Consider the following 24,631-nt stretch of genomic DNA (forward strand, 5'->3'; position numbering starts at 1 on the left):
TGTGGTCTGTTGAGTAGCACATTTTGTTGCTGTGTATAATTTTGATTTAAAACATACACCGTACTGACCGTAATCTGAAAAAGTGACTAGGAACTACAGATTACAGAGCCACAACAAATTCTGATTTGTCCACGAGAGATTTGCATCTATGTTCTTTGGACAATTCATACAAAAAATGTGCATCACATTTTGAGAAATTTGCAAAATACAGTACACACAAAAAACAGGCAAAAATGTATTGTTGGTGGAAGAGGAGAGATCAGGGACATGGATCAGACCTGATCACACCGCTGCCCTCAGACTGGTGTTGTCATCTTCATCCCAAACAATGACATCATCGAGTGTGTGTGTGTGTGTGTGTGTGTGTGTGTGTGTGTGTGTGTGTGTGTGTGTGGAGGCGGAGTGGGAGGGGCGATCAGAGCTGTAAAAGCCAGACTAACAGCACGTCTGCTGTCTGAAAGGGCGTTGGCATCGTGTCTTCCTCGCACATCGAGCTCTCAGCCCCCGGGACCCTTCAGGAGACCACATGCGCTCACACTGAGTGACATCATCCGCAAAGAAACGATTGCGTATGAAGAAACACTGCAGTGGCTTCTATTCACCCTGCCTGAACGTCGGACACTCGAACGCACACCTTCTGCTAAGTAGACCCCCCCGATGCAAAAATAAAGTGATGGATCTCCATATCAGGGGTTCTGATGCCTCCATCCTGCGGCTCTGACCAGCGGGACGCACTGAGGACGCACAGCCGGTCAGACATGGCGGGCAGCGCGTCGGAGCCGCTGTGTCAGCCCTGTGCTTATCATGAGGCGTTCAGAGGTAAGTCTCAGCTTTACCAGCTGCTTTTTACTCGAACCGTCAGAAATGTTTCTCCTGATGGCCCCCAGAACAGACCTCACATCTCCATCCTTCCTGGACCTGCTTCTGGAATGGCATGCGCGTTTGTTTCATGGGTTGTGTGTTTACATGTATTGACATGTGAAGGAAAGGCAACCAACCTGCTGATGTGGTTTTTGTTCTCTGGCCAGTGGAGCTACAGGTGAGGAGACCCCTGATGCCTGTCCGGATGAGTCCAGAACATGTGGGACTGGAGATGTTGTGCCTTTGTGGGCAGCTGGACCTCCTCATCAGGGCTCAGATGCAGCAGGTATGGTGACCCGCCAGCAATGACATCCTGATGTGCATCAAGTAAGCAATCAGTGACCTGTTATAAATATAATCTCTAGATATGTGTGTTTTCTTTGATCAAGTCATATTATGGTGCTCATTTTTAATCTGGAGCCAGGTTTGATGGTCTGTTTGGCCTCCAGGAGATAACATAGCCTCGCCGCCAGCCTTATCAATCAATCAATTTCATTCAGGAAATTTCCTTCCCATCCACCACTGCTGATGAAGCTCATGTTTGCGTCCCACATTTGACCTCGTTTCTGTTTCCATCAAACTGTCAGATGAATTTTTGAAATTGATAATCTGGAAGACCCATGTGTGTGTCTCCACCAGCAAACAAAACACCTTGTGTTTGTTTTATTTTTATGTCAATTCACATTAAACACCCATTAAACCACAGCAAATCATGTTACATAAAGATTGCAATGTATTTACTTGAGAAAGTGCTGGTGCGCAAATTATTATAATTATTATGGACCTACTTGCCAAGGGGAGCTGCTTTTGGGTCCATGTACTACACCCATTACACAGTACAATGTGGCCAAGAATGGACCCAGTGTCGTTCCTGTTCCCCCAGAATCGATTTTGAGAAGATTGAACAGACAACATCACAAGCCTCTGCTGTTTTCTGTCAAAGCAGATGTTTACCTGGCTTTTTCAAACCAGGAGTAAGTGTTGGTTATGTTGGCCACCCAAATGTAACTGCTCATGGATAAACTCGCAAAAACTACACTCGGTACTTACTGTCTGACACCTCAAGCTCCCATCCTACCACAGCTGCTATTGGAGTCCTGTGTTGGAACTGCAGGAGCTGTAATTTCTTGTGGAGAAGACAGAGAAGTCGGTGGCCATGCCTCGACTATGGGGGCCTGAACGAAATGACAATCAAAAACATTACCACCGCCCACTAATCTGCTTGTAGCCTCTGGGGAGTGGGAGAGGGCTACAAGGGACCAGAAGCTTCACCCCTGTGCCTCCTTCTTCCACCATTGTTCTCTGGCTGAGAGAAACTACATAGAGCTTCTGGCAGTGGCTTTTCAGGAATGGTGCCATTGGTTGGAGGTGAGCAAGCAGCTCTTCCTCATCTGGTCTGACCACAAAATTCTGGCATATATTTTTTGGTTCCAATTTTTTGGTTCCAATCCAATTCTGGTTCCACGACTGCAGAATCACCTGTAACCCAGAAATCCAGCCAACCAAGGACGTAATTCTGCAAAGGTTCTGGCGGCCCACACTGGAGGAAGGCACCTGTGAGTTTTTGGGGGTCTGCCCTGCCTGCAGCCAACAGACCGATTGCCTTCCTGGTCTGACTCTGACTCTTCTGACTATACGTCCTGTTCCGTCCTGAAGATCTAGACTTTGTGTCATGACCTCGAGATTCCCCTGTTCCTTGCTGGATTCTGTCCGTCTGTCTCCTGTCCTGTGTTTTGCTGACTCAAATGTGCAGCCAATAAAGAGTGTTATGGACTTACCTGCCAGAGACTGCTTCTTTCGGGTTCAAAGACCAATCTCATACAATCTCATTTTTTGACCAAATGTTCACAATTTTTTTTCTGACTTTTAATTCATTAATCCGTGCCTGGCTACCCTCTACTTGTATGCTCAGTTTTGTTCTACCAAATTCATGCTCTTTTGGACAATTTGAGGTATCCTTGACAACTTGCCCCTAATCTAACTCTGACATAACTTCACTGTCAGTTTAAAACTGATAGTCTCAACATCCCAACAATTATAAATAGACTACTGTTTGTAATTGCAGTCAGAATTTCTCATTGGTCTGAATGGAATCTGTGACTAGCAGTGTTTTCTGTGTTACAGTTCCAGGAGCAGCTAGGACAAGGCTGTAGCCCTGAGGAATCAGACACTTTCCAGACCCAAGGTCAGACTGATCAAGGATCACAGTGTTTTATGAAGAGCTCCTGGATTTTTGATGCATTTTCTTCTCTCTAAAGGATCAGAGATTCTTGACCAGATGCTGCAGTGCCTTGAACATCTACCAAAGCCTATGCCGCAGTTGGAGGTATCACATCAGAATACGTTCCAGAAAACAGTCTACATAAAACACTGCATGCCAAGCTTCCTGAAACTCCTCTGGCGTATCGGGATTTTCAGATAAGTCCTACATGCTATACCAGAAATCAGTGGTATTGTGTTTTTACTCAGGACTACCTGGACATGATGAGTCTGTCAGCGATGTTTCCTCGAGTCGAGGTTTTCCTTATTCAGGGCAGCCCGGTGGACATGCTGGAGAGGCCACTAATGGACGGTAGGATGATGGGCTGACAATTATCACCACTGGGGTGGCAGTAGCTCAGTCACACGGGCTTGGATTGGGGACCGGAGGGTGGCCGGTTCAAGACCAATATGGACCAAAGGTATGGAGTGTGAACTGGTAGCTGGAGAGGTGTCAGTTCACCTCCTGAGCTCTGCTGAGGTGCCTTAGAGCAAGCTACTCCTAAGGCACTGCGAGGTGGCTGCCATCACTCCATCATCTCCCCATTTAATTGCCTGTTGTACAGGCCCTTTAATGATATCAGATTTTCATTAAATAATAATTAAGACTGATGTTTTCTAAAAAAAATGCCGATAACCTTTTGGTTTTGTCTCTTCGATGGAGAAAACACTGTCAGAATATAAGTGAAAGTGGAGGGAGACCACAGAAAAGAACAATCATACATGTAATTTACATTCAGACAAGTTTGATGGCTCGTTATAGAGCAAAGCATGGATTATTTTAAAAGCATTTAAAACTGACATCACCATTAATCCTTTAGTGCTTATTACATATTAATGCATTAGTATGAACAACTCAGTAATACACATATAATGAAAGATTTACAGGAACCATTTTCCTAATTATTTTCAAAGCATTCTGATTCTCTATACTTTCACTCAAGGATGGTATTGAAGCAAGACAAACAAATTGTAGGGGTAATGCAGTGAAGTGCTTCTCTTTGTAGTCTCTCACAAATCTTTTTCATTGCCATGGATTTCCTGTACAGTAGTTCAATGACAACAGTGACTGTGCAGATGGTTTTCTGATGACCGCTCCATCCATATAGTCGCTGCTCACATGATTAATATGTATTCTTGTGTCCCAAAGAACCAAACTAACACAGTCTAATGCTCCATCTGCAGAATACTTTATCCACATTGCCAAACTAAACCAGCTCTTGGTCCTGAGTCAACAGTTAGAGGAAGATATCAGGCACCTCGGAAGTCATAAATACATCCCTCACCAGCTGTCGGTTATATACGTAAGCATACTTCTTTTGGGTTTATTCTTTCATACATCTACCTGTGTCTGTATTCTACGATAACTTGTTTGCTTTTTAACGTCTTGTTTTGCAGCAAGTCATCAGCTCTTTCAGAGGAATGCAGGCTTTCTCTGAAATAAAGAACAATATTGAGGCCAATTTCAAACAGATGAAACAGTGTCTAGCGGTAGAAGAAGGGTCCAGACATGAACCTCTGCTGGCTGCTCACTACATCAACTGGTGAGTGGTAATCCACACCTTACACTGTTGGTGATTGAGGCAGAAGCAATGGGTTAACAACCACATTCTGTTCTCTATGTAGGGTGTTGAAAATAACTCAGAGCTTGACATCATTGGTTTTGCTACTACCAGAAGAGCTGACGGAAGACCTTCACCAGGCTATGGCCTTCATCTCACAGTTCCTGTTTTGACCCGTCCTCATGAAGCCCACTGCCCCCATGAATCCTTTTGTTTGGACCTATCAGGTTCCTCTGGGAGAGTCCTGCCTCTAAATGAATGGAGGTTCTTTTGACTGTGAAAAGGTGCTACACAACCTGATTCAGTTGATTGATGGTGGGATTAGATCGCTTATGTCACTTAAAAGTCATGAATAGAGGGCCTTCTAGTCCGCATGGTGCATTTGTTGTTTGGGATATGATCTTGATGAATCCCTGTTGCACTACTGTTACAACCACTGTTGTGACTTTCCTTTTTTACCTGAATAATAAAGCTGAATGCAACATGGAAATGTGCAGACTTTTTCTCTGTTATTGCACCATCTGTGTCTTCCAATCTGCGTTTGGTAGATGTGATCATATCCAAGATTAACCCTTAAAAGGCAGGCAGGTTGAAAAAGAGACCATACCTCCTTCAGTGTATATGAAGAGGTGAAACACATCACCAACGATGTAATTTGCTCCCTGTACATTACTGTATAGCAATAATATAATAATATTATTATATAATATAATTATATTATATAATAATATTATAATATAATTATAATTATTCTAATATAATATATTATTCCATGGATGGATGGACAATCTGTCATTATTGACAACACAATAGTTTGGTTGCTTGAAATGCATTTTTAATTGGAATTGAGCACTTTTACTTTGTGATATTTTCTCCGGATTAAATTTATGGTGTTTTTGTTTATTCCAGAGAACCCCCTGGAGTTTTACCTGCAGCACAAAGCGATATCATCTTTACAGTAATGCGCATATGGCGCCCCCTACTGGACACTTCTCGCTAGACGTTAAATGTCAACCAGCATAGATCATTAGAATACCGCGACATACAAACAGGGAGATGTTTAGATATTTTACCACAAATTCCTGGAGGAAGTAGGTGCTGTAACACCCTTGTAATAATACACAGTTGTGTACTGACGCTGTATGAAAGTATTTTATTTATTTTAATTACGTTATCAATTACTGACATGTTGTTCGCCTGAAGTGTTTATTTTTACAGGTGTTCTTAAAGTACGCGGAGATCCAACTCCGTACGTCGCTGCCATGAGGGGCGGGATAAACGTGAATGACGTTTAAGAGAAGCCAATCACGTAACTGGATTTTGGTTCGTCAGCCAATCGGGCTGTGTTAGGCTGTTCGTCAACTTGACTGTGAGAGCAGAGCAGAGGAAGCAGGATATTCATGGCCATGTTTGCTTATTATTTATTGAAGTTTTTGGATTTAAACTTGCGTGAGTGAACCCCCGGGAAAGATGAAACGCAGAGAGACGGTAAGTGTGGAAAGTTTAAGCTTTTTTTCCACCTCTGGCTCAATTTTAATCTTTGTTTTAATGCTGACATTTATTAAAACATGTTAGCTAACACAGTCGAATGGCGACACATTGTTTACCTTGTTCACCTCTACGTCTCCACCGGGCGGGGCTTGACTCTGCCGAAGTGTCTTTGGGCAAACCTTTAACGTTAGATCCTCCCGGCTCCTCCCTGCCGAGGGGAAATGAATTTAATTTAATTTATTCTCCTTCCCTTCTTAAAGGAGATCGGTTTTTTATCCTGTAGCCCCCCCCCGGAGATGTAAGTTTAAATGAATCAAACATCCACGTTTGCTTCAGAGGCCGTCCGCGGGTCGGGATGTATTTCTGGAGGCAGAGACACACCTGAGTCCTGTGTGAAGACCCGAGGAGATGATCCCAGAGGCCGCAGCTACACGCAGGTCCGTCAGGTCTGGTCCTCATGCAGCCTTCATTCATTCCTCTGACCTCATGTTCTGACCCCCAGCAGGACCTGTCATGATGAAGGAAGGTCCTCCGGGGCCGTCCATCACTCCGAGGAGGACTCAGGCAATGAGAACCGACAGAAGCGTGAGGTGAGCACTGTGCCTCCTGAAGCACTTCTGATGGGTTTTCTTCATCATCAGAAAGGCTCAGAGATCTGTTGTCATGAAGACGATGGTTGGTCCAATCAGACACGGAGGGGAGATGAAAACTCTGCCTCTCTCTGTAAAGTTGACATCTTCTCTACATGTCTGAATGGAGTCTCTCTGGGTTCTTCTTCTTCTTCGGAGGCAAAACTCGCAATTTCTGTGACCAGGAAGAGGAGAACTGAAAACAATACTGTTCCAGAAGCACCTCCTGTTTTCTGCTGTAACATCAGATGTCGCTTAAAACCAGAATTTGGTTTCTATAAAATGACAAAAGACCTGAATAACTTTAGGAACATCTGGTGTCACAAAAATGTCCTATGCACTTTAGTTGATGATCAACTCACTTTTGCAAACTTCCTGATACAATGCACTAATTTTTAAATGGTATTTTCTTCCTGATACAATGCACTAATTTTTAAATGGTATTTTCCTTTTATTTATTGTTTTTAGTGTTTTTGAAGCACTTTAGTTCTTTCATCTCATGAAAAATTGTAAAATGTTTGAATTTCATTGAAGTGTTTTTGCAAAAATCAAAATCAAAAATCTTTGACGTCTTGTTGTTCTTCTTCTTCTACGACTTCTTCTTCTTGTTCTTCTTCTTTTCTTCTTCTTCAACTTCTTCTCCTCTTCTTCCTCCCAGATGGATTTTTTTTTTATTTTTGCAAAAACACTTTAATCACATTCAAACATTTTACAATTTTACATTAGATGAAAGCACTAAAGTGCTTCAGAAGAAGAAGATTTTTTGCAAAAAGACTTCAATCACATTCAGAACATTTTACAATTTTTCATTTGATGAAACTTCAAAAACACTAAACACCAATAAACAAAAGGAAGTACCATTTAAAAATTAGTGCATTATATCAGGAAGTTTGCAAAAGTGAGTTGATCATCAACTAAAGTGCATAGGACATTTTTGTGACACCAGATGTTCCTAAAGTTATTCAGGTCTTTTGTCATTTTATAGAAACCAGATTCTAGTTTTAAGCGACATCTGATGTTACAGCAGAAAACAGGAGCTGCTTCTGGAACAGTATTGTTTTCAGTTCTCCTCTTCCTGGTCACAGAAATTGCGAGTTTTGCCTCCCCAGAAATAAAATTTAAAAGCTGCCACTTTCTCTGATTCGATCTATTGTACCCAGCACCGTAGACGGATTTCCTGATACTAAAATTTTCACTGAACAAGTTAAAAACATTCATTAGAAGAGTGAAGAGCACTGAAGTCTCCCACACCCACTGACAGCATGACAGACTGTCTCCTGGAGGGGACAGAAGGGACACTGGCTGGACACCGCAGGGTTAAAAACAGAGATAAAGCATTGGAACCGACGGCACCATGTAAATCCTCCACTGGATGTCGGCTGTGTTTTTCTTGAGGGGGGGTTTGTACAGAAGTCTCCACTGCAGGTCAGGTCCATTTCCCCTCATCCTGTTGGCCCAGGTAGTGGGGGCTCTGTCACACAGGCTTCTCTTGTTCATTACTTTTACACATGTTTGTACAGTATTTTTTTGTTGGCCGTGTGCAGATAGAGGACAGAGGTTTTAATGACTGATGAATAAGTTCATTAATAATCAATTAATAGTCAATGTATTTTCATGTAATAACTGTGCACTTTTCCTGTTTAACCCCCATCAGGCTGTGTGTTCTTACGCGTCCATACACCTGTACCTTACTGTTACACCCGTTATATTTCTCAACCCACAGAGAAGAAGGAAGAGAGCCCACAAAGGCTCAGAGAACGTCAAACGCAAACGTGCTAAAAGCAGCCCCGGCACTGGTAGCCAGTCCAGAGGCAGCCAGCTCAAACAGAGGCATGTTGAAGCCGTCACCCTGTTTGAGGTGGTCACCATGGGCAGGAGCGCCATGCAGGTGAGAGGAGCACATCCTTAAGTGTCATGTAATTGATTTTGCACTAGAATGTCTAATATTACATATTTAAACTCAAAATTGTTTCTCATGTCTTCCTCCTCTATCTGACTGAGTTTCGGTTTCTCATTAGTGTAATAGTGCAAAGAAAACACTATTGTTCCACTGTCTCTGATAAAAGAGCACCTCTATATAACTCTGTCGATAGGTTTATATGAACTTCAATATTTCAGTTCTAATTAAAACAGCCGAATAAACACGTGCACACAAACTGATATCAAATGATATATTTTTGATTGGGCCTCAGACATGAGCCAGGATACAGAACGTTCACATACAGGAAACACACCAAGGCTGCATTCCCGTCACCAGGCTGAGATGACTCACCTTTAACTTTATCACACTGATAATTAATTAGAAATATCAGATTTCTTCAAATTTAATGTTTTCAAATCAAGTGTGTCACCTATGGGCTCCTAGATCACATGTGTGTTCTGAGCAGGTGGTGATTGACGACTGGATCCAGGCCTACCTGACGGACAGAGACTTTTCCCTCCTCAATCTCATCAGTTTCTTCATCCAGTGCTCTGGTTGCAAAGGTCAGCAGATGAAACACACACACACACACACACACACACACACACACACACACACACACACACACACACACACACACACACACACACACACACACACACACACACACACACACATAGGACACAAACACACAATCATACCTGCTGTCCTTCACAGGTGTGGTGACAGCAGAGATGTGTCAGAATAAAGAAGACAGTGACGTCATGAGTAAAATGGTGGAAGACCTAGATGACGTGAGAAGACTTCAGAGACATTTCTTCTGGTCTCCTGTGGCGTTTCAGTGCGTAACGCTGCGTGACTGTGTGTGTTCCAGGTCTCCGGTCTGCAGTACAAGAAGTTTCTGGCCTTTCCATGGATCCTCACAGTCACATGGCCCATGGATACGGTCAGTGGAGACTTCCTGTTTCGTGAACGGATGGATGCTTTTGAATCAGATCGTTTAGATCACATGTGTTAAACTCAAGGCCCGGGGGCCAAATGTGGCCCTTCGCATCAATTTATGTGGCTTGCGAGGGCATAAAATGTCAGAGTGTCTAAAAATCAGAGTGTCAAAAGTGTGCTTTGACCAAAAACTACATTTCCCATAACTACATTTCCCAAATGTACATAATGCACATTTTATCTCTAGCAAAAAATTTGTGAACAAAGTTAATGTCCTAACTTGTGTCTGATGTTATTTTTCTTTATTGATTGATAGTTTGATCCTTGATTGATGGAGTTCTGTGGGTTTAATAACCTGACAAATGAAAAGGATTTATGTTAGAACAGAGAAACAAACAAACATGTTTTTTCTGTCTAACTGTAATGTTTGGAACTAGAATCAGTCAGAAATTCAGTTATTTAACATTAATAGTTACACTTAGTTACATTACGTTAAGTTACTTTTAGTTACATCTGGCCCTTTGAGGACAGCCGTAATGCTGATGTGGCCCTCGGTGAAAATGAGTTTGACCCCCCTGATTTAGATAATGAAGCAAAGTCTTTTCAAAGCTTCTTTATTCCGTGGGTTCTTGTTATTGAGATAAAGCAGGAGACAATCATCATAAGTTTAAAGGTTTATTCCTGACAACAGGTCTAAGACAGATATCCGGGCTCTCTCCGTCTCCCTGACTGCCGGTACTACACGTGTCTTACATCAGACGCAGCTGAAGAAGAGCAATTCTATCTTGGCCCGCTCAAATTTAAACAATTCAGATTAAGAATATGCATGAGGGGATGTGGTGTCTTCTGGTCCAATCAGATCGCGACAGGTTTTCGGCTTCTTCTCGATGTAGTTTCCGTCTCCGGTCTCATCCTGTAAACAATCCTGCCTACATCCTGATCACCCCATAAGTGTGAAGACTTCCATAAATGGAACTGTCACCTTGGGTGTGTGGGGGTGTGTAGGTGTGGGTATGAGTGTGTGTGTGTGTGTGTGTGTGTGTGTGTGTGTGTGTGTGTGTGTGTGTGTGTGTGTGTGTGTGTGTGTGTGTGTGTGTGTGTGTGTGTGTGTGTGTGTGTGTGTGTGTGTGTGTGTGTGTGTGTGTGTGTGTGTGTGTGTGTGTGTGTGTGTTCAAATGTGTACAGACTTCCAGGGTGAGAACAGGGTAGATGAGTTGTGTGAGCTGTGTGTGCACTGGGACAGGGTTCAACTGTCTGCAAAGATGAAATGAGTGTGTGATTCAAGTTGACTACTGTGAATCTAGCAAAATAGCAAATAGCATGTATATAATGTCTAAATCTCTTCATTAATGAAAGTATAAATACCTTTAAGACATTACTGCCCCTCAGAGTGTTCCTCCCCTCCCCATCCCTCCCTGTCTCCGCTGTAGGACGGTATGGAGTATCCTCTGATCCAGTCGGGACCGTACGGTCGTTGGTTTCATTCCGAGTTCTGTGATTTTATTTCCGTGCTGGTGTCTCAGTGTCAGCACAGCGTCCTGTTCGACAGCTACCTGATGAACACCCTCATCTCGCTGCTCACTGAACTGTCCAATTCCTATGTGCGAGCATTCAGACACACCTGCACACTGGCAGGTAAGGACAGAAAACACACACACACTCACACACACACACACACAGGCAGATGCAGACACACACAGTGAACTGATCTGTTGATGTGGGCGCCGCTGGTCAGGGGTGAAGCTGCTGAGCTCTCTGGTGGGCGTGGCTCAGAGTCTCAGCGTCAGCATTGAAAACAGCCAGAAACTGTACGAGGTGCAGAAGACGAAGACGACCAGACAGAAAAGCCCACTGCAGCTGGAGAGGATCCAGAAGAAGATCACCGAGGTCAGTCCGCTTCGCTGTGTCTGCAGGTGGCGAGTCGTACTTCCTGTGTGTGTCATGCTTCTACTCATGCACTTGCAGCTGCAGGAGAAGCGGGCGGAGATAGAAAGCATCATGGACATCATCTTCAAGGGGGTTTTTCTCAAAAGATACCGGTACGTGTTCCTATGACAGTGTTTCAGCGTAACTGCTGCGTGTGTGTGGAAGTCTTCACGCGACACGTTGGATTCTGTGTGTTTGCCCGTGCAGCGATGTGCTTCCAGAAATCCGATCTATTTGTGTGGAGGAGTTGGGGTTGTGGATGAAACTCTACAGTTCCGCGTTTCTCAACGATAGCTACCTCAAATACATGGGCTGGATGATGTTTGACAAGGTAGACAACCGCAGCGACACACTGTGATGAAACAATAACGCAGTAATACTTGATGATGTCTCTGCATTGACGTACCTACACATCACCCCTCAGATACCGGATGTGCGTCTCAAGTGTGTGTTGGCTCTGCAGGGTTTGTACGGAGATCCTCTGCTCCTCCCTAAACTTGATTTGTTCACCAGCCGCTTCAAGGTAAGCGCCTCTGGTCGAAGATGCGTGTCTCTGCTGTGTCCAGCAGGGGGCAGTCATCAAATAGCTTTTTCTATATTGTACTTTCAGCAAACAGACCTATAGAGGTACATCTGGCTTATTGTTTCTTAACTCCTGGGAAGTAGAAGCCCCACAGTTACTCTGCCTTTTATAACATAAGAGAACATCAGCAGCTAAAGAGACAGATTTTTCTCTTAGGTGTTATTTGAGGCCTGAAAGCTAACAAGTTTTATCAGAGAGATAAAGTTGGACTTAAATTCATCAGATGACCAGAAAAACATGTTAAATTATTAATATCATGTTGGACTCTTCCTGTTAACAGGTTTACCACAACAAATAAAAAGGTGATAGTTCAGTGTCCACAATGTTTTAGTACAGATCCTGAGCTCACAGAAACTGTGGGATTCAACACAGCAAACCCATTGTGGTTTTATATGATACATTACTTTCACTAAACTAACCAAGAACATATGATAATTAAATTGAGCTTAACCTCAAGCATGGACAGAAACAAAGTTGTGCCTACATATTAATGCAACAGTAATTTTAATGCAAAACAACATCTTCAGCTAGAAGGGAACGTTTTTCTACACAACGACTACTTTTACTTCATGCTCATGCTTACTTAACCCTTAGGAACTGTTTGGGCCCAAAAGTGACATTTTTGTTGCTTTTATGTGTTTCCCAATAAATCAGTTATTTAAGTTAAAAGACTAAATATTTGAAATTTTACAACAAATTTTCTTTCATCTTTATTTTCTGAATTCCTTAATGCCTGTCATTGGAAGTGTATAGAATAGCAGATTTTCACTGTGTAACCACAATACCTAAAATGGTCAAAAATGGTCCAATTGACTCCCATTATAACCACATATTTTTCACATACTATAATCATATATATATATATGTGTGTGTGTGTGTGTATGTATATTATATATATATATATATATATATATATATATATATATATATATATATATATATATATATATATATATAACTATATACAATAATGCTGACATGTTACAATGAAACATGATCTTCATTGTCTGCAGCAAGACAATGACCCCACAATGACCCCACAATGACCCCACAATGACCCCATTACCCAGAACCAGACCCATTGTGTTTACACACATGTAAAAACATGTTTGTCCATTCATCCAATAGTTGTAATATCTTTATCAGAAGTATTAAACTCTGCACTAACTTTTGGAAATATTCCATATTTTGTGTTTTTCCCATTGGAAGAAAAACAGGGTTCTAATGGCAAATTCCATATAAACATATAATTATAAAAAATATAATAACCTTTATATCTATGGATAGGTCTGAAGTAATGGAAAAGATCTGATGCATTAAAAACATTTTTTTTTCTGTATTACTTTTTTTTTTTTCGCTTTTGTGAGACGACCCTTTTGTGCCCCGATTAGGTCATGTGTGTAGACGTTTTAATGGGTCCCTGGAGGTTAAGTTAGACTTTGAGTACAGGTCCATTACCTGAATTGGAACAACAGGAGTGTAAAACAGTTAAATACTCTTTATTCCACTACAGAGATGTATGTCCTCTTGACAGTACATTCATTGTTACTACATGGATTATGTTCATGCGTGTTCAGACAGACGTGTTGTTATTGGTTACCACTCATTCATGCTACCGGTTGGTCTTCCAGGACCGGATGATCTCGATGACCTTGGACAGGGACAGTGAGGTGGGGGTGCAGACTATGAAGCTATTGGTTCTCATCTCCAGGTGAGTTAGTGGCCGGTTCTCATTCACTCTTCTCATTTGCAAAGCGTCCTTCATACTTACGTCCGACTCTACGGGACTCCTCAGAACATGTGATGATGTGCTCAGTCCAGAGGACTACAAGCAGCTCCTACAGTTTGTCTTCTCCTCTCAGCGCCCCCTAGCGGCCACTGCAGGAGAGCTGCTGTACGCCCGGTAGTGTACATCACTTACAAAACAAACAAGCAAGCAGAAACCGTGTTTGACTGTTTAAATCGTGTTTGACTGATTGTTGTCGTTATCAGGCTTCTCAACACGCCTGGAGGTGAAGCTCTTGAGGGATCGAACGAGGAGGAGGCTCATACGCTGCAAACGGTGGCCAGACTGAAGGCTCTGCTGCACTTCTACCAGGAGTCAGAGGTACGGACGCACCGTCTGTTTCAATCCAAGGAAGTTTATACGTGGAAACGACCTGCATTTAATTCAAATCAACGTCAAGATGCTGCGTGTCATGATCCGTGACGACAACACGCCCTGTGTTCTGCTCTCAGCTGCACACGCATGTGGTGTACTTGGTGGACAGTCTGTGGGACTGTGGTGCAGCTCTGCTGAAGGACTGGCCCACCCTCACCTCCATACTGCTGAAGGAGTCTTCCTCACAGCGTTCAGGTAACGCCCATGTGGCTCCTTGGTGGGATTACAAACAGTAATCCAGAAGGATTTCCTTAAATGTAGAGCTGCTCAGATTATTTTTGCATATTTATGTGATTTTTTTTACAACAAAACAAATGGCATTACTAGAAAAATGTCCCGTTTGTTGATGAGTAGATCTAAGCAGCATGACTGTCACGTGGTGTGTGTGTGTGTGTGTGTGTGTGTCTGTGTGTGTGTGTGTGTGTGTGTGTGTGTGTGTGTGCAAGTGATCAGGTCTTACTCAGGCAGAACAGGCGGTTCTTGTGGAGGTCCTGGTGGCGTCGGTGCGTCAGGCCACAGAGGGTCCAGCGCTGGCTGGAAGGAGCGGGGTGAAGAAGGTCAGTGGAGGTGGTCCTTCACTGAGGGGGCGGCTCTGATCTACTGTAGAGCAGCGCCCCCCCACCCCCCAGGTGAACCAGTACCGGTCGGGAGGTCAATCGATGCCCAGAACACAGAACTTACATTATTTCCATTTTATTTATAATATGATTCTGAACCAAGTTTAGTTTTAAATGAGTGGATTCTCTCCTCCACATCTGTGTGTGAGTCACTCTGGAAGACGCTTGCCTCGGTCACATGACTACCTTCTTAGAGGTGACGCTCCGGCCGCTAACACACAATACATTAGCTCTAAATTGGAACTAGCGAAATGAACAAAAACGAATGTTGAGGCCATGTTATGAGGACGCTGCTGATACAGTTGAATACACACTGGATTCACATTTATTATTACATTTAGAAAAAAAAACAGTTTTTCTGTCGATCATTTTATTTTGTAGTATTTATCCACCACACCTTAAAGGCTGGTCGGTGGAAACATTGTCTGATAAACTGGTTCGTGGTTTATTTTTTGTATTTGCGTCACGACCCTTCAGGTTCTGAGTGTCAGGGACAAGAAAACTCTGACTGATGACTGCGCTACGCTGACAGAACATCTCCTCATGGTGCTTCCTAAGCTGCTGTCCAAGGTACTCATTCACCTGTCGTGTCGTTCAGAGTCATGTTGATCTGACCTCTGCGCTGCACACTTGATGCATAACCACACCATGTTCTGGTGCAGTTCTCCAGCAGCGGTGACGTTGTTGCCTCCCTGCTGAAGATCCCTCAGTACTTCCACTCCGAGTGTCCCCAGGCTGAAAACATGCAGGTTTGTAGACCAATAATAAGATTTAATCAAACCATCAAGTGGTTTTTACACAGCTGCATCGTGTTTCATAGTTTCTGAAACAGGAATGTTTGATCAAAGTAGTTGAACTGTGAAATTAAATGTTTCTAATTTGCAAAGTCTTCATTTCCTGATTAGCCATTAGCTGTTTCTTTGTAATTTGGTAGTTTATCACAGAATCTGTATAATTACCAAAAGAATAAAATGTGTCTCAAATTTGTTTTTGTCAAAAATAAAAATTCTAATTGCGTGTGAAGAGAGAACCCGCTGACACTCATGTTGTTGTGCCTGTTAAGGGACGTCTCGTGTCTTTTTAACTTCATGAATCAGTTTTCAGAATCATCTCAGCTTGATATTTAGTCTTTAAGTTATCTTTTCCCAGGCGGTGTCCAGCCTGATGGAGGAGATGGACTCCATCCTAGAGCGCCACTCGGGCCCTGCTGTTCTGGAGACCGCTGCCCGGACCCTCCTCAGTCTGTGTGGGGGGCAGAGCGCCGGTTCCTCCATCGCTCAGGCTGCCAGGGACGCTCTGGTGCAGCGCTGGGTGGATCAGCTGACAGCACGGCTGCAGGTGAGGCCTACTGCTTTATCTTTGTTTGTGTAACTTATATACTGTAGAATTAATGATTCACAGGTAAAGTCTGTTTCCTTTATAAAAAAATATTTTCATAATTTTAAGGGTTTGGGGCTTTTTTACAAGACTGGAACGGATTAAATGATTGTAGTTACTTCTAATGGGGAAATGTCTGACTGATGAGCTGAAGTCACTTTGTATTTCCTGTTTTCCTGTTGCAGGAGGACATTTTTCCTGCCGATGAGGCGAAAACTGAAGAAACTGTAGCCGTACTGAAAAAACTCAGAGCTTTCCACAAGTGAGACCTGAACGATGTTCACAATGAAGTTTAATCTCCACAGTGTTCTGATGGTGACTGTTCATCCCTGTATTTATCTGTCTCAGCTGTCATGACCTCTCCCAGTGGAACCTGCTGGAGCTGTTGTCTCCTCTCCTGCCTGTGGACGCCAGCTGGGGAGCAGCGCCGCCTGAGGTAGAACCTCTGAGGAATTCACCTTCACATCACGCCTGCACACACCTGTTGGAGCTGTGGAGCGTCCATCTGCCTCTTCTGGGTGTTTCCAACCTCTTGTCTCGGCTTCATGTTTGTGTGAAGGTGCTGCTGGAGGTTCTCCAGTGTCTGTCCTTCTCTGTGCTCTGGTCCCTCAGCAGGAGCAGTGAAACGCTCACCACCAGGGTGAGTTAGTCTCTGTTTGAACCGGCTCCAGTGGAAAGATGGAGGAGTGGGATTGGAATTATTGTGTGTGTGTGTGTGTGTGTGTGTGTGTGTGTGTGTGTGTGTGTGTGTGTGTGTGTGTGTGTGTGTGTGTGTGTGTGTGTGTGTGTGTGTGTGTGTGTGTGTGTGTGTGTGTGTGTGTGTGTGTGTGTGTGTGTGTGTGGACGATGTGTGTCTGTGTTTACATCCAGCAAATCAACAACATATTATTATTATATTATAAGAAACAGTTTTATCCCCTTAAATAATATAATATTAGTTGAAAATAATATAATTATAAATTAACCAACATTAATCAATATGTAGTTTTGGAAAATTAGCAGATTCTCTCCTCCAGACCTGCCTGAGTCAGTTCATGTGTGTGTGTGTGTGTGTGTGTGTTGTGTCAGGACAAAGCCGTGGCCCAGAGGTCCCAGCTGCGTCTGTTCTGTGAGAGGGGTCATCGCTGTCTGTCCCACGCAGACCGCCGTGTGCGCCATCAGGTGGGGCCAACAGGAAGTTGACGCTTGGCTCCACCCTCTCACCTTTCTGACGTGTGTTTTGTTCTCTGCTTCAGGCGTTTCTGGGTGTGTGTGACGTTCTGACGGCTCATTCCTACCAGCTCCACGTGTGGGACCCTTCATCCTTTGGGCCCCTGCTTTACATTCCCAGTCCCAAACTGCAGAGGGCGCTGTTGGCCTTCGTATTGCTGCACGTGTTTGTCGGGCCTGACTCCGACGGTCAGGCCGGCGGTGAGGCCACACACACACACACACACACACACACACACACACACACACACACACACACACACACACACACACACACACACACACACACACACACACACACACACACACACACACACACACACACACACACACACACACACACACACACACACACACACACACACACACACACACACACACACACACACACACACACACACACACACACACACACACACACACACACACACACACACACACACACACACACACACACACACACACACACACACACACACACACACACACACACACACACACACACACACACACACACACACACACACACACACACACACACACACACACACACACACACACACACACACACACACACACACACACACACACACACACACACACACACACACACACACACACACACACACACACACACACACACACACACACACACACACACACACACACACACACACACACACACACACACACACACACACACACACACACACACACACACACACACACACACACACACACACACACACACACACACACACACACACACACACACACACACACACACACACACACACACACACACACACACACACACACACACACACACACACACACACACACACACACACACACACACACACACACACACACACACACACACACACACACACACACACACACACACACACACACACACACACACACACACACACACACACACACACACACACACACACACACACACACACACACACACACACACACACACACACACACACACACACACACACACACACACACACACACACACACACACACACACACACACACACACACACACACACACACACACACACACACACACACACACACACACACACACACACACACACACACACACACAGATTGTTGAAGATTTAAGAACCAGCTGGATGTTATGACACGTTTAGGAACAATTGGGTTTAAAGCGAAACTGAACGCAGTAGAATGGATTATTTAATGGATACAACAATTTGTTTCTGTTTATTTTTTGACATTTTTTATTTCCATACTTGAAGTAAAGGAATAGAATTATTTTGTTATTTTAGAAAAACTTAAGGGATTATTATTTCTTTGTAGTATTTTTATATCTTACACATCCTTTACAGTAGCTGTTTTTATTTCAATGCTTTTTTTTTTTACTGAAACTTTTCTTTTTATTTGTGACATGTTTCTCAACCTCAGAGTTGAACAGAAATGAAGAGTGTTTAAATATCCTCCAAAGGCCTGTTAGTATAAGTTAACATTAACTGTAAAATAACTTTACTGTAATGTGAAGATGCTCAGCTGCACTAAAACCACTGGATTCTAGTTCCTCCTTCTAACAGCAGCAAGACGTAAATACTTAGTTTTCAGAAAAATGTCCGCTGTGATCGACATTTTATTCCATTTGGCCAAATCAGATTTTTTTAAGCCGACACATCAACGCTCGTTTAACATTTTACTGGTTTCCAACTTAGGGATCAGCCTTCCGGAGCTGAGCAGTCATAAAAGTTCTTGAGTTTCTACGAGTTCTTACATTTTTCTCTAATATTTACCTTTACCACTGTAATTCTTAACTAAATGTTTATTTTATGAACGTTATATTTTTGTTAAATCTCAATCTGAAAATAGAGAGTAAAAACAATTATTAAACTTTCTAAAATGTGTTGGATTAAAAGTATGAAGTAGAAAATAAAAGTACTGGATTGAATGTTTACTTAATGACAGGGCTTCAGTAAAAGTAGGCGCCGCGTCTCAGTACCAGGGGTGGAGCTGTGATTCAGAGCTGCTGGTCACCAACGTAAAAACATGCAGGTCTTTAATGCACAGCCACGCGTTTGGCGTTAAACTTGGTGCCGACGATCCGGCTGACTGTAAACGGCGTCTGACGTCCATCCTGGTCTGGATGTTGATCCTCACTCACAAAGAAAACCTTGTTAATATCCTCAGACTGAGACCTGCTCGACTAATTTATATAAAGGATCTCAGCTTTATTATGTAAAGTCGAGCTGCTTGTAAATTTACGGCAGCAGAACATTTTCATCTGTGCCAAAATGAGGAAAACAAGATTGACATGTTGGAAATAAACAGAATTGTCTTTGTAAAGTCCTGCAGGTTAAACTTATGAATTCATTCATGTCTGTCTATTACTATAATATTTCATTACCTTTACAATAGCTTCTACTTCCAGAGACGTCCAGAGAAGTCAATAGCTGTCCTGGTGGGAATCCCTTAAATTTCACCCAAATACAATCTGGGATTATTGGTTTTTGAACATGTAATAAAAAGCTATTGTTTTATTGGATTTGCCTGGTAATAGTTTTGTTATATAGACGGTGTTTTCTATTAGCTGCTGGATCAGAGATCACTCCCAGGGCAGGGGCAGGAGTTAAATCATAAAATCAGGGCAATCTCTTTCCGTGAGAAAATTCCATTAACTGTGGTTCACCAGCGAGACTATTTTATTAGCCCCGAGAAAGATTGAAGCCACATGGTGTCACAACCATAACTCTGGTGTTATCTTTGATTTCCACCTGCTAAAGCCATCCAGCTGAAACCGACTCAAAGTCTGCGCCGCCTCTGCTTTGTTCTGTCTGTTCTGTTAAACATGATTCACTGGTCCTCCGTCCAATCACACGCCTCGGCTCCATCTGCTTCCCTCAGCCGCTGAGGGCGATGAAGAGGAGAGGCTGGAGGACTGTCACCGGCGGAGGGCTCTGCTGGCGGCGTACTGCAAACTCATAGTACACGGAGTACTGGAGATGAGCATGGCTGCCGAGGTCTTCATGTACTACGTGAAGGTAGAAAATACAGGAGACCACTGCAGATACTAGCTCAGTACTACTACTGTAGTTGCTAATGCAGTAGTAGTACTACAGTGGTGCCCCCTCCCTTTCTTGCAGTACTGTAACGCCTTTGGGGACATCCTGAAGGAGCTGCTGAACAGAACCCGACAGACGGATAAGATGGAGAGCACTCGCATGCTCCTGCTCTGTCTGCAGCAGGTAGAGCTGCTACACACACACACACACACACACACACACACACACACACACACACACACACACACACACACACACACACACACACACACACACACACACACACACACACACACACGGCTGCACGTCGGCCCCTGTCGTGTTTAAACAGTTTATTGGTTCTCAAAAGATCTTTTTCATCAGACTGAATTCACCGGTTCAGGTGACGTTTAGTCTGATTTGAAGGAGGAGAGGAAATATACGTCAGTAGTGTCTCTGGGGAAAGGATTTTTCCCACCTGCTGTCTGTATTTTACATTCATCTGGAGAAAATTAATTTCACTGCAGTTTTATCCGTTTTTTCCTGATGGTACTATTTATAGGAATGTTTGAATAAAATAAACTTTTTCATTCTTTAAAGTACTGACAACTACCAGAGGAAACTCCTAACATTTATAACATTTATTTGCGTAAAATGACCAGTGGTCAAAGTGAGAGAAGAGACGCGGTGATGTCAGACCTCAAGTAACCAAAGAAAACATGTTTGAAACATCACGACACTAATGAACGAATGCTTTAACTAAGGGAGAGTGTAAGCATGAGGTAATGGTGAGAGGTGGGGGACGGACGGCTCCTTCTCGGCGTGCCCCAATGACTAACTTGTAAGGGGACAGCGCTTTGCTCAAAGGCACCTCGGCAGTGCTCTAGACTTTGCCAGTGAACCTTGTATTTAATGGGGCTTTAGTAATGTTCCTTCCAGTCCCTCCACACTCAGTCGGCGTCTTTCCTTCACCCTCCCCAGCTGTTCACTCGCCTCAGACGGGGGCAGGAGAGCGGCGGCGGAGCTCAGCCGGGGATCCAAACCTTCACCAGCATCAAAGAGCTGGCACGGCGCTTCGCCCTCACTTTCGGGGATCACGTGAAGTTTCGTGAGTGTGTTGTCATGATCCACAGGTGAACCCCAGCTTCTGTCTCGTCACACGGGTTCCAGCGTGGAGCGGGTTTTGTGCTCAAACCTTGTATGTGTGTTATTTGCGCGCAGGAACGGCATAGAGTTTGTATTCCAGGGGTTCAGTCAGAGCCCAGACGCACCGACACCCCCACACCTCTCCTATCTGACCATCCTCAGTGAGTTTTCCAGCAAACTGCTCAAACCAGACAAGAAAACAGTGTAAGCGCTGCACACACAGCGTCCACAGGTGTTCCTCTGTGGTTGTGGGTCGTTGTAACCCCTCTGTTGGTCTGTGCAGGCTCTCCTACCTGCAGAAACACACTGCAGAGCACGCCGTCGACCTGAGGGACGACAGCTGGCAGCCGCTGGCCTTCTATCGCGCTTCCATGTTGGCTGCAGCTGAAGGAGAGGACGCCGTGTCCCACGTCAGCTCTGACAGGAAGCTCTACCTGCCCAACCGCTCCCCCAACTCCAAACAGAAAGTGGAAGGTAGTAATAAACAGAAAAGACATTTATGTCCTTATTTATGTCCACCAAGCAACAGGTTTACCGAGCGACTGTTTTTGTTCTAGGAAGTAAATCCCCGTGTTTGTTGAGCCCTGCTGACTCCAGAACCAGAGCTCAGAGGCTAAGGTGAGGCTCACGTCCATATTATTTATTTCCTCAGCGATGTTGTCCAGCAGACTGTTCCCCGCTAACCTCGTCTGACTCCTCAGCCATCCAGAGAAGACAGCTGACGCGGATCCTTTTTCTGTCCCCGCGGACCCTCCTGCAAAAAATTTGACCGTGGCAACGTGTGTCAACGAGGGCGATGACGACACCGTGGAGATCGAAATGTAACGCCTGTCTCTGGTCCTGTGTCTTCTGTTCGGACATCGGAGCCCAGAGGTGTGGAAAAGGCTGTTTATTAGGATTTGAGTGACAAAACTTTTAAGGGATAAATCAGATAAAACAATATTCAGGTTACAACCAAACAATTACAACCAAATTCCTTGAAAACCAACATGAGATCGATTCCATTGATGGTTCTCCTGTTGCAGCTGACGCTTCAGAGAAGACGGTATCAATAGAAGGTCCATTTGATGCCTAGTGATTAAAAACGGTCCTGTCTGTAAATACAGGTAGTCCTCCACCTATGAACACAAGTGGTTCCGAAAGGCTGTTCGTAAACTGAATTGCTTGCAAGTTGTTATTTATTAAATTCTAATCTATAATCTCCATTTGAGGTCATTTAAATGTCATCACTACTCTAAATACTGAAGTTCTGTTCCCTCAGACTGACAAGAAACAATTACAGGACATTAAAGCATCCCATAATACATAAAATACTGTAGTACTGTAATGAAACTTTAACATCTCTACCTCTGCTGAATTAATTTTCTCCTGGGGGGTGTAGAGGCTAAGCCCAGCTCTAATCCACTGAGGTGTTCCACCACACTGACCTGAATGATGCTCTGATGTCACTTCCTGCTCATCAAAAGTCAGACACGCCCCTTTACGTTTGATTAATCTGGTTTATTTCTATTCATTTTCTCAGTGAACTCAATCAATAGTTAACATGAAATAGAAAAACATTCAGAGTTCAGCTTCTATTTCTTCCAGACAGAAACCTGACCTGCAAACATTGGTTCCTACATCATTTAGTTCCTACAGGGAGACAACCCATCAATAGTTCATAAAATATGAACTATCAGGTGCTGACAGTTTCCCTACAGGTAGTCTATCGTCTACATCGCTGCTCCAACTTTAAACCTGACCTGAATTGTCTTCAGTCTCCATGTTGGTGAACGTCTCCATGAACAGAAATGCATTGTGGGTTTGTTTCCTGATCAGAAGTTCACAGAGATGTGGAGAAAAGAAGGACAAAACGCTGCCGGTGACAAAACCCCCCCATGAAGTCTAAAATCAGAGCAAACTTCCATTAGTCTGACATTTGTGAAGTCATCTTGACTTGAAGTGAAATCTTTATCTATGGTGTTAATGTTTCGCTGCTCGGGGGGGTTGCGAGACAGGAGAACTACAGTAGTCGGATATGACTGCGTGCGATTGTTCGTATCTTGAGGACTACCTGTCCAACATCACTTTACTGTTTTTTCCACTGTAGAAAACTTGGAAGTGTTTTTCTTTACTGACACTGATTGTTTTGTGGTTCTATTTTAAAGCACAAATATCAGAGCCACTCTTCACACCAACCAAACTCCAGCTGGAGCAGTTTCCCCTCCACCCTCCTGCAGTCAGACACCCATTGATTAAGAAGAGGTGATAAACGTGTGATTCTTGATATTTTAGCAGACTACAGCTTCTACTGCTGTTCGTGGTCAGAATGTTTTTGCTGTGACGTGTCTCCACCTTCCAGCCGTCTAGAGCCTTGTTATCTCAGGTTTTCCTCACTATGACCTGCTTCTGCTCACGGGGAAGGTTTGGTCTGTAAACTGTCATAACTCAAACTTTGGTGCTACATGAATGAACTTTACATGGTTGGTTTTATGAGTGGAAGCTGGTAGACTTTGTTCTGTGTACAGGGACGGGAGGACAGGACAGAAATGTCATGGATTGTCGACTGAGACAGTTTAACACTAGATTTCTTCTTTAGATGACATTTTTATGAAACATCCTCTTTTCTTTGAGGACTAAATTGCTGAGTAAAACTGTTTTGATCCATGTACAGGATTCCACTATTGAAAGTAGATGCTAAATGTGTCGTAAAGCTTTTGGTTACTGTTATAGAACTTTCTCTGGAAGTACATAATGAATTTTCCTGTTCCTTTTCCAGAGTTGTCCTTATGGGAAATAATTTGTAAAGTTTCTTATGTATTTATATAATTTAAATAAAAATGTCCAAACAATATATGCATGCTAAAGCTGTAATACTTTAAAAAAATACACTAATACTGTAAAACAAGAGGAATCCAGTGTCT

At 43.5% G+C, this 24,631-nt stretch overlaps 2 protein-coding genes across 8 annotated transcripts; both read left to right on the forward strand.

The window, feature by feature from the left end:
• Positions 1-409: 409 nt before the first annotated feature.
• si:ch211-218d20.15 (uncharacterized) lies at positions 410-5,163 on the forward strand. The gene is made up of 8 exons (XM_068329262.1): positions 410-819; positions 1,029-1,147; positions 2,986-3,046; positions 3,120-3,187; positions 3,331-3,433; positions 4,306-4,424; positions 4,519-4,664; positions 4,747-5,163. Exons 1-8 carry the CDS (start codon positions 699-701, stop codon positions 4,853-4,855), a joined length of 846 nt encoding a protein of 281 aa, XP_068185363.1. The 5' UTR covers positions 410-698; the 3' UTR covers positions 4,856-5,163.
• An 880-nt stretch (positions 5,164-6,043) lies between these two features.
• si:ch211-269e2.1 (cohesin subunit SA-2) lies at positions 6,044-24,561 on the forward strand. Of its 7 annotated transcripts, none has more exons than XM_068328856.1 (33): positions 6,044-6,170; positions 6,510-6,610; positions 6,676-6,763; positions 8,526-8,690; positions 9,190-9,286; positions 9,441-9,517; positions 9,598-9,669; positions 11,096-11,300; positions 11,401-11,552; positions 11,631-11,704; positions 11,799-11,922; positions 12,016-12,114; positions 13,806-13,885; positions 13,970-14,077; positions 14,167-14,281; positions 14,413-14,530; positions 14,789-14,892; positions 15,430-15,522; positions 15,615-15,701; positions 16,102-16,290; positions 16,515-16,591; positions 16,678-16,765; positions 16,889-16,969; positions 17,398-17,490; positions 17,565-17,739; positions 20,446-20,582; positions 20,685-20,786; positions 21,564-21,715; positions 21,804-21,932; positions 22,012-22,202; positions 22,286-22,346; positions 22,430-22,601; positions 23,110-24,561. In XM_068328856.1, the coding sequence occupies exons 2-32, from the start codon at positions 6,582-6,584 to the stop codon at positions 22,551-22,553; spliced, it is 3,486 nt and encodes a 1,161-aa protein (XP_068184957.1). In that variant the 5' UTR covers positions 6,044-6,170; positions 6,510-6,581; the 3' UTR covers positions 22,554-22,601; positions 23,110-24,561. The 7 variants fall into 7 exon arrangements, with proteins under 7 accessions (XP_068184957.1, XP_068184958.1, XP_068184956.1 ...); XM_068328857.1 differs by having other exon boundaries at positions 23,876-24,561; XM_068328855.1 differs by having other exon boundaries at positions 22,430-24,561.
• Positions 24,562-24,631: the final 70 nt, after the last annotated feature.

This window comes from Antennarius striatus, chromosome 12 (genome assembly GCF_040054535.1).
Source record: "Antennarius striatus isolate MH-2024 chromosome 12, ASM4005453v1, whole genome shotgun sequence".
NCBI lineage: Eukaryota > Metazoa > Chordata > Actinopteri > Lophiiformes > Antennariidae > Antennarius > Antennarius striatus.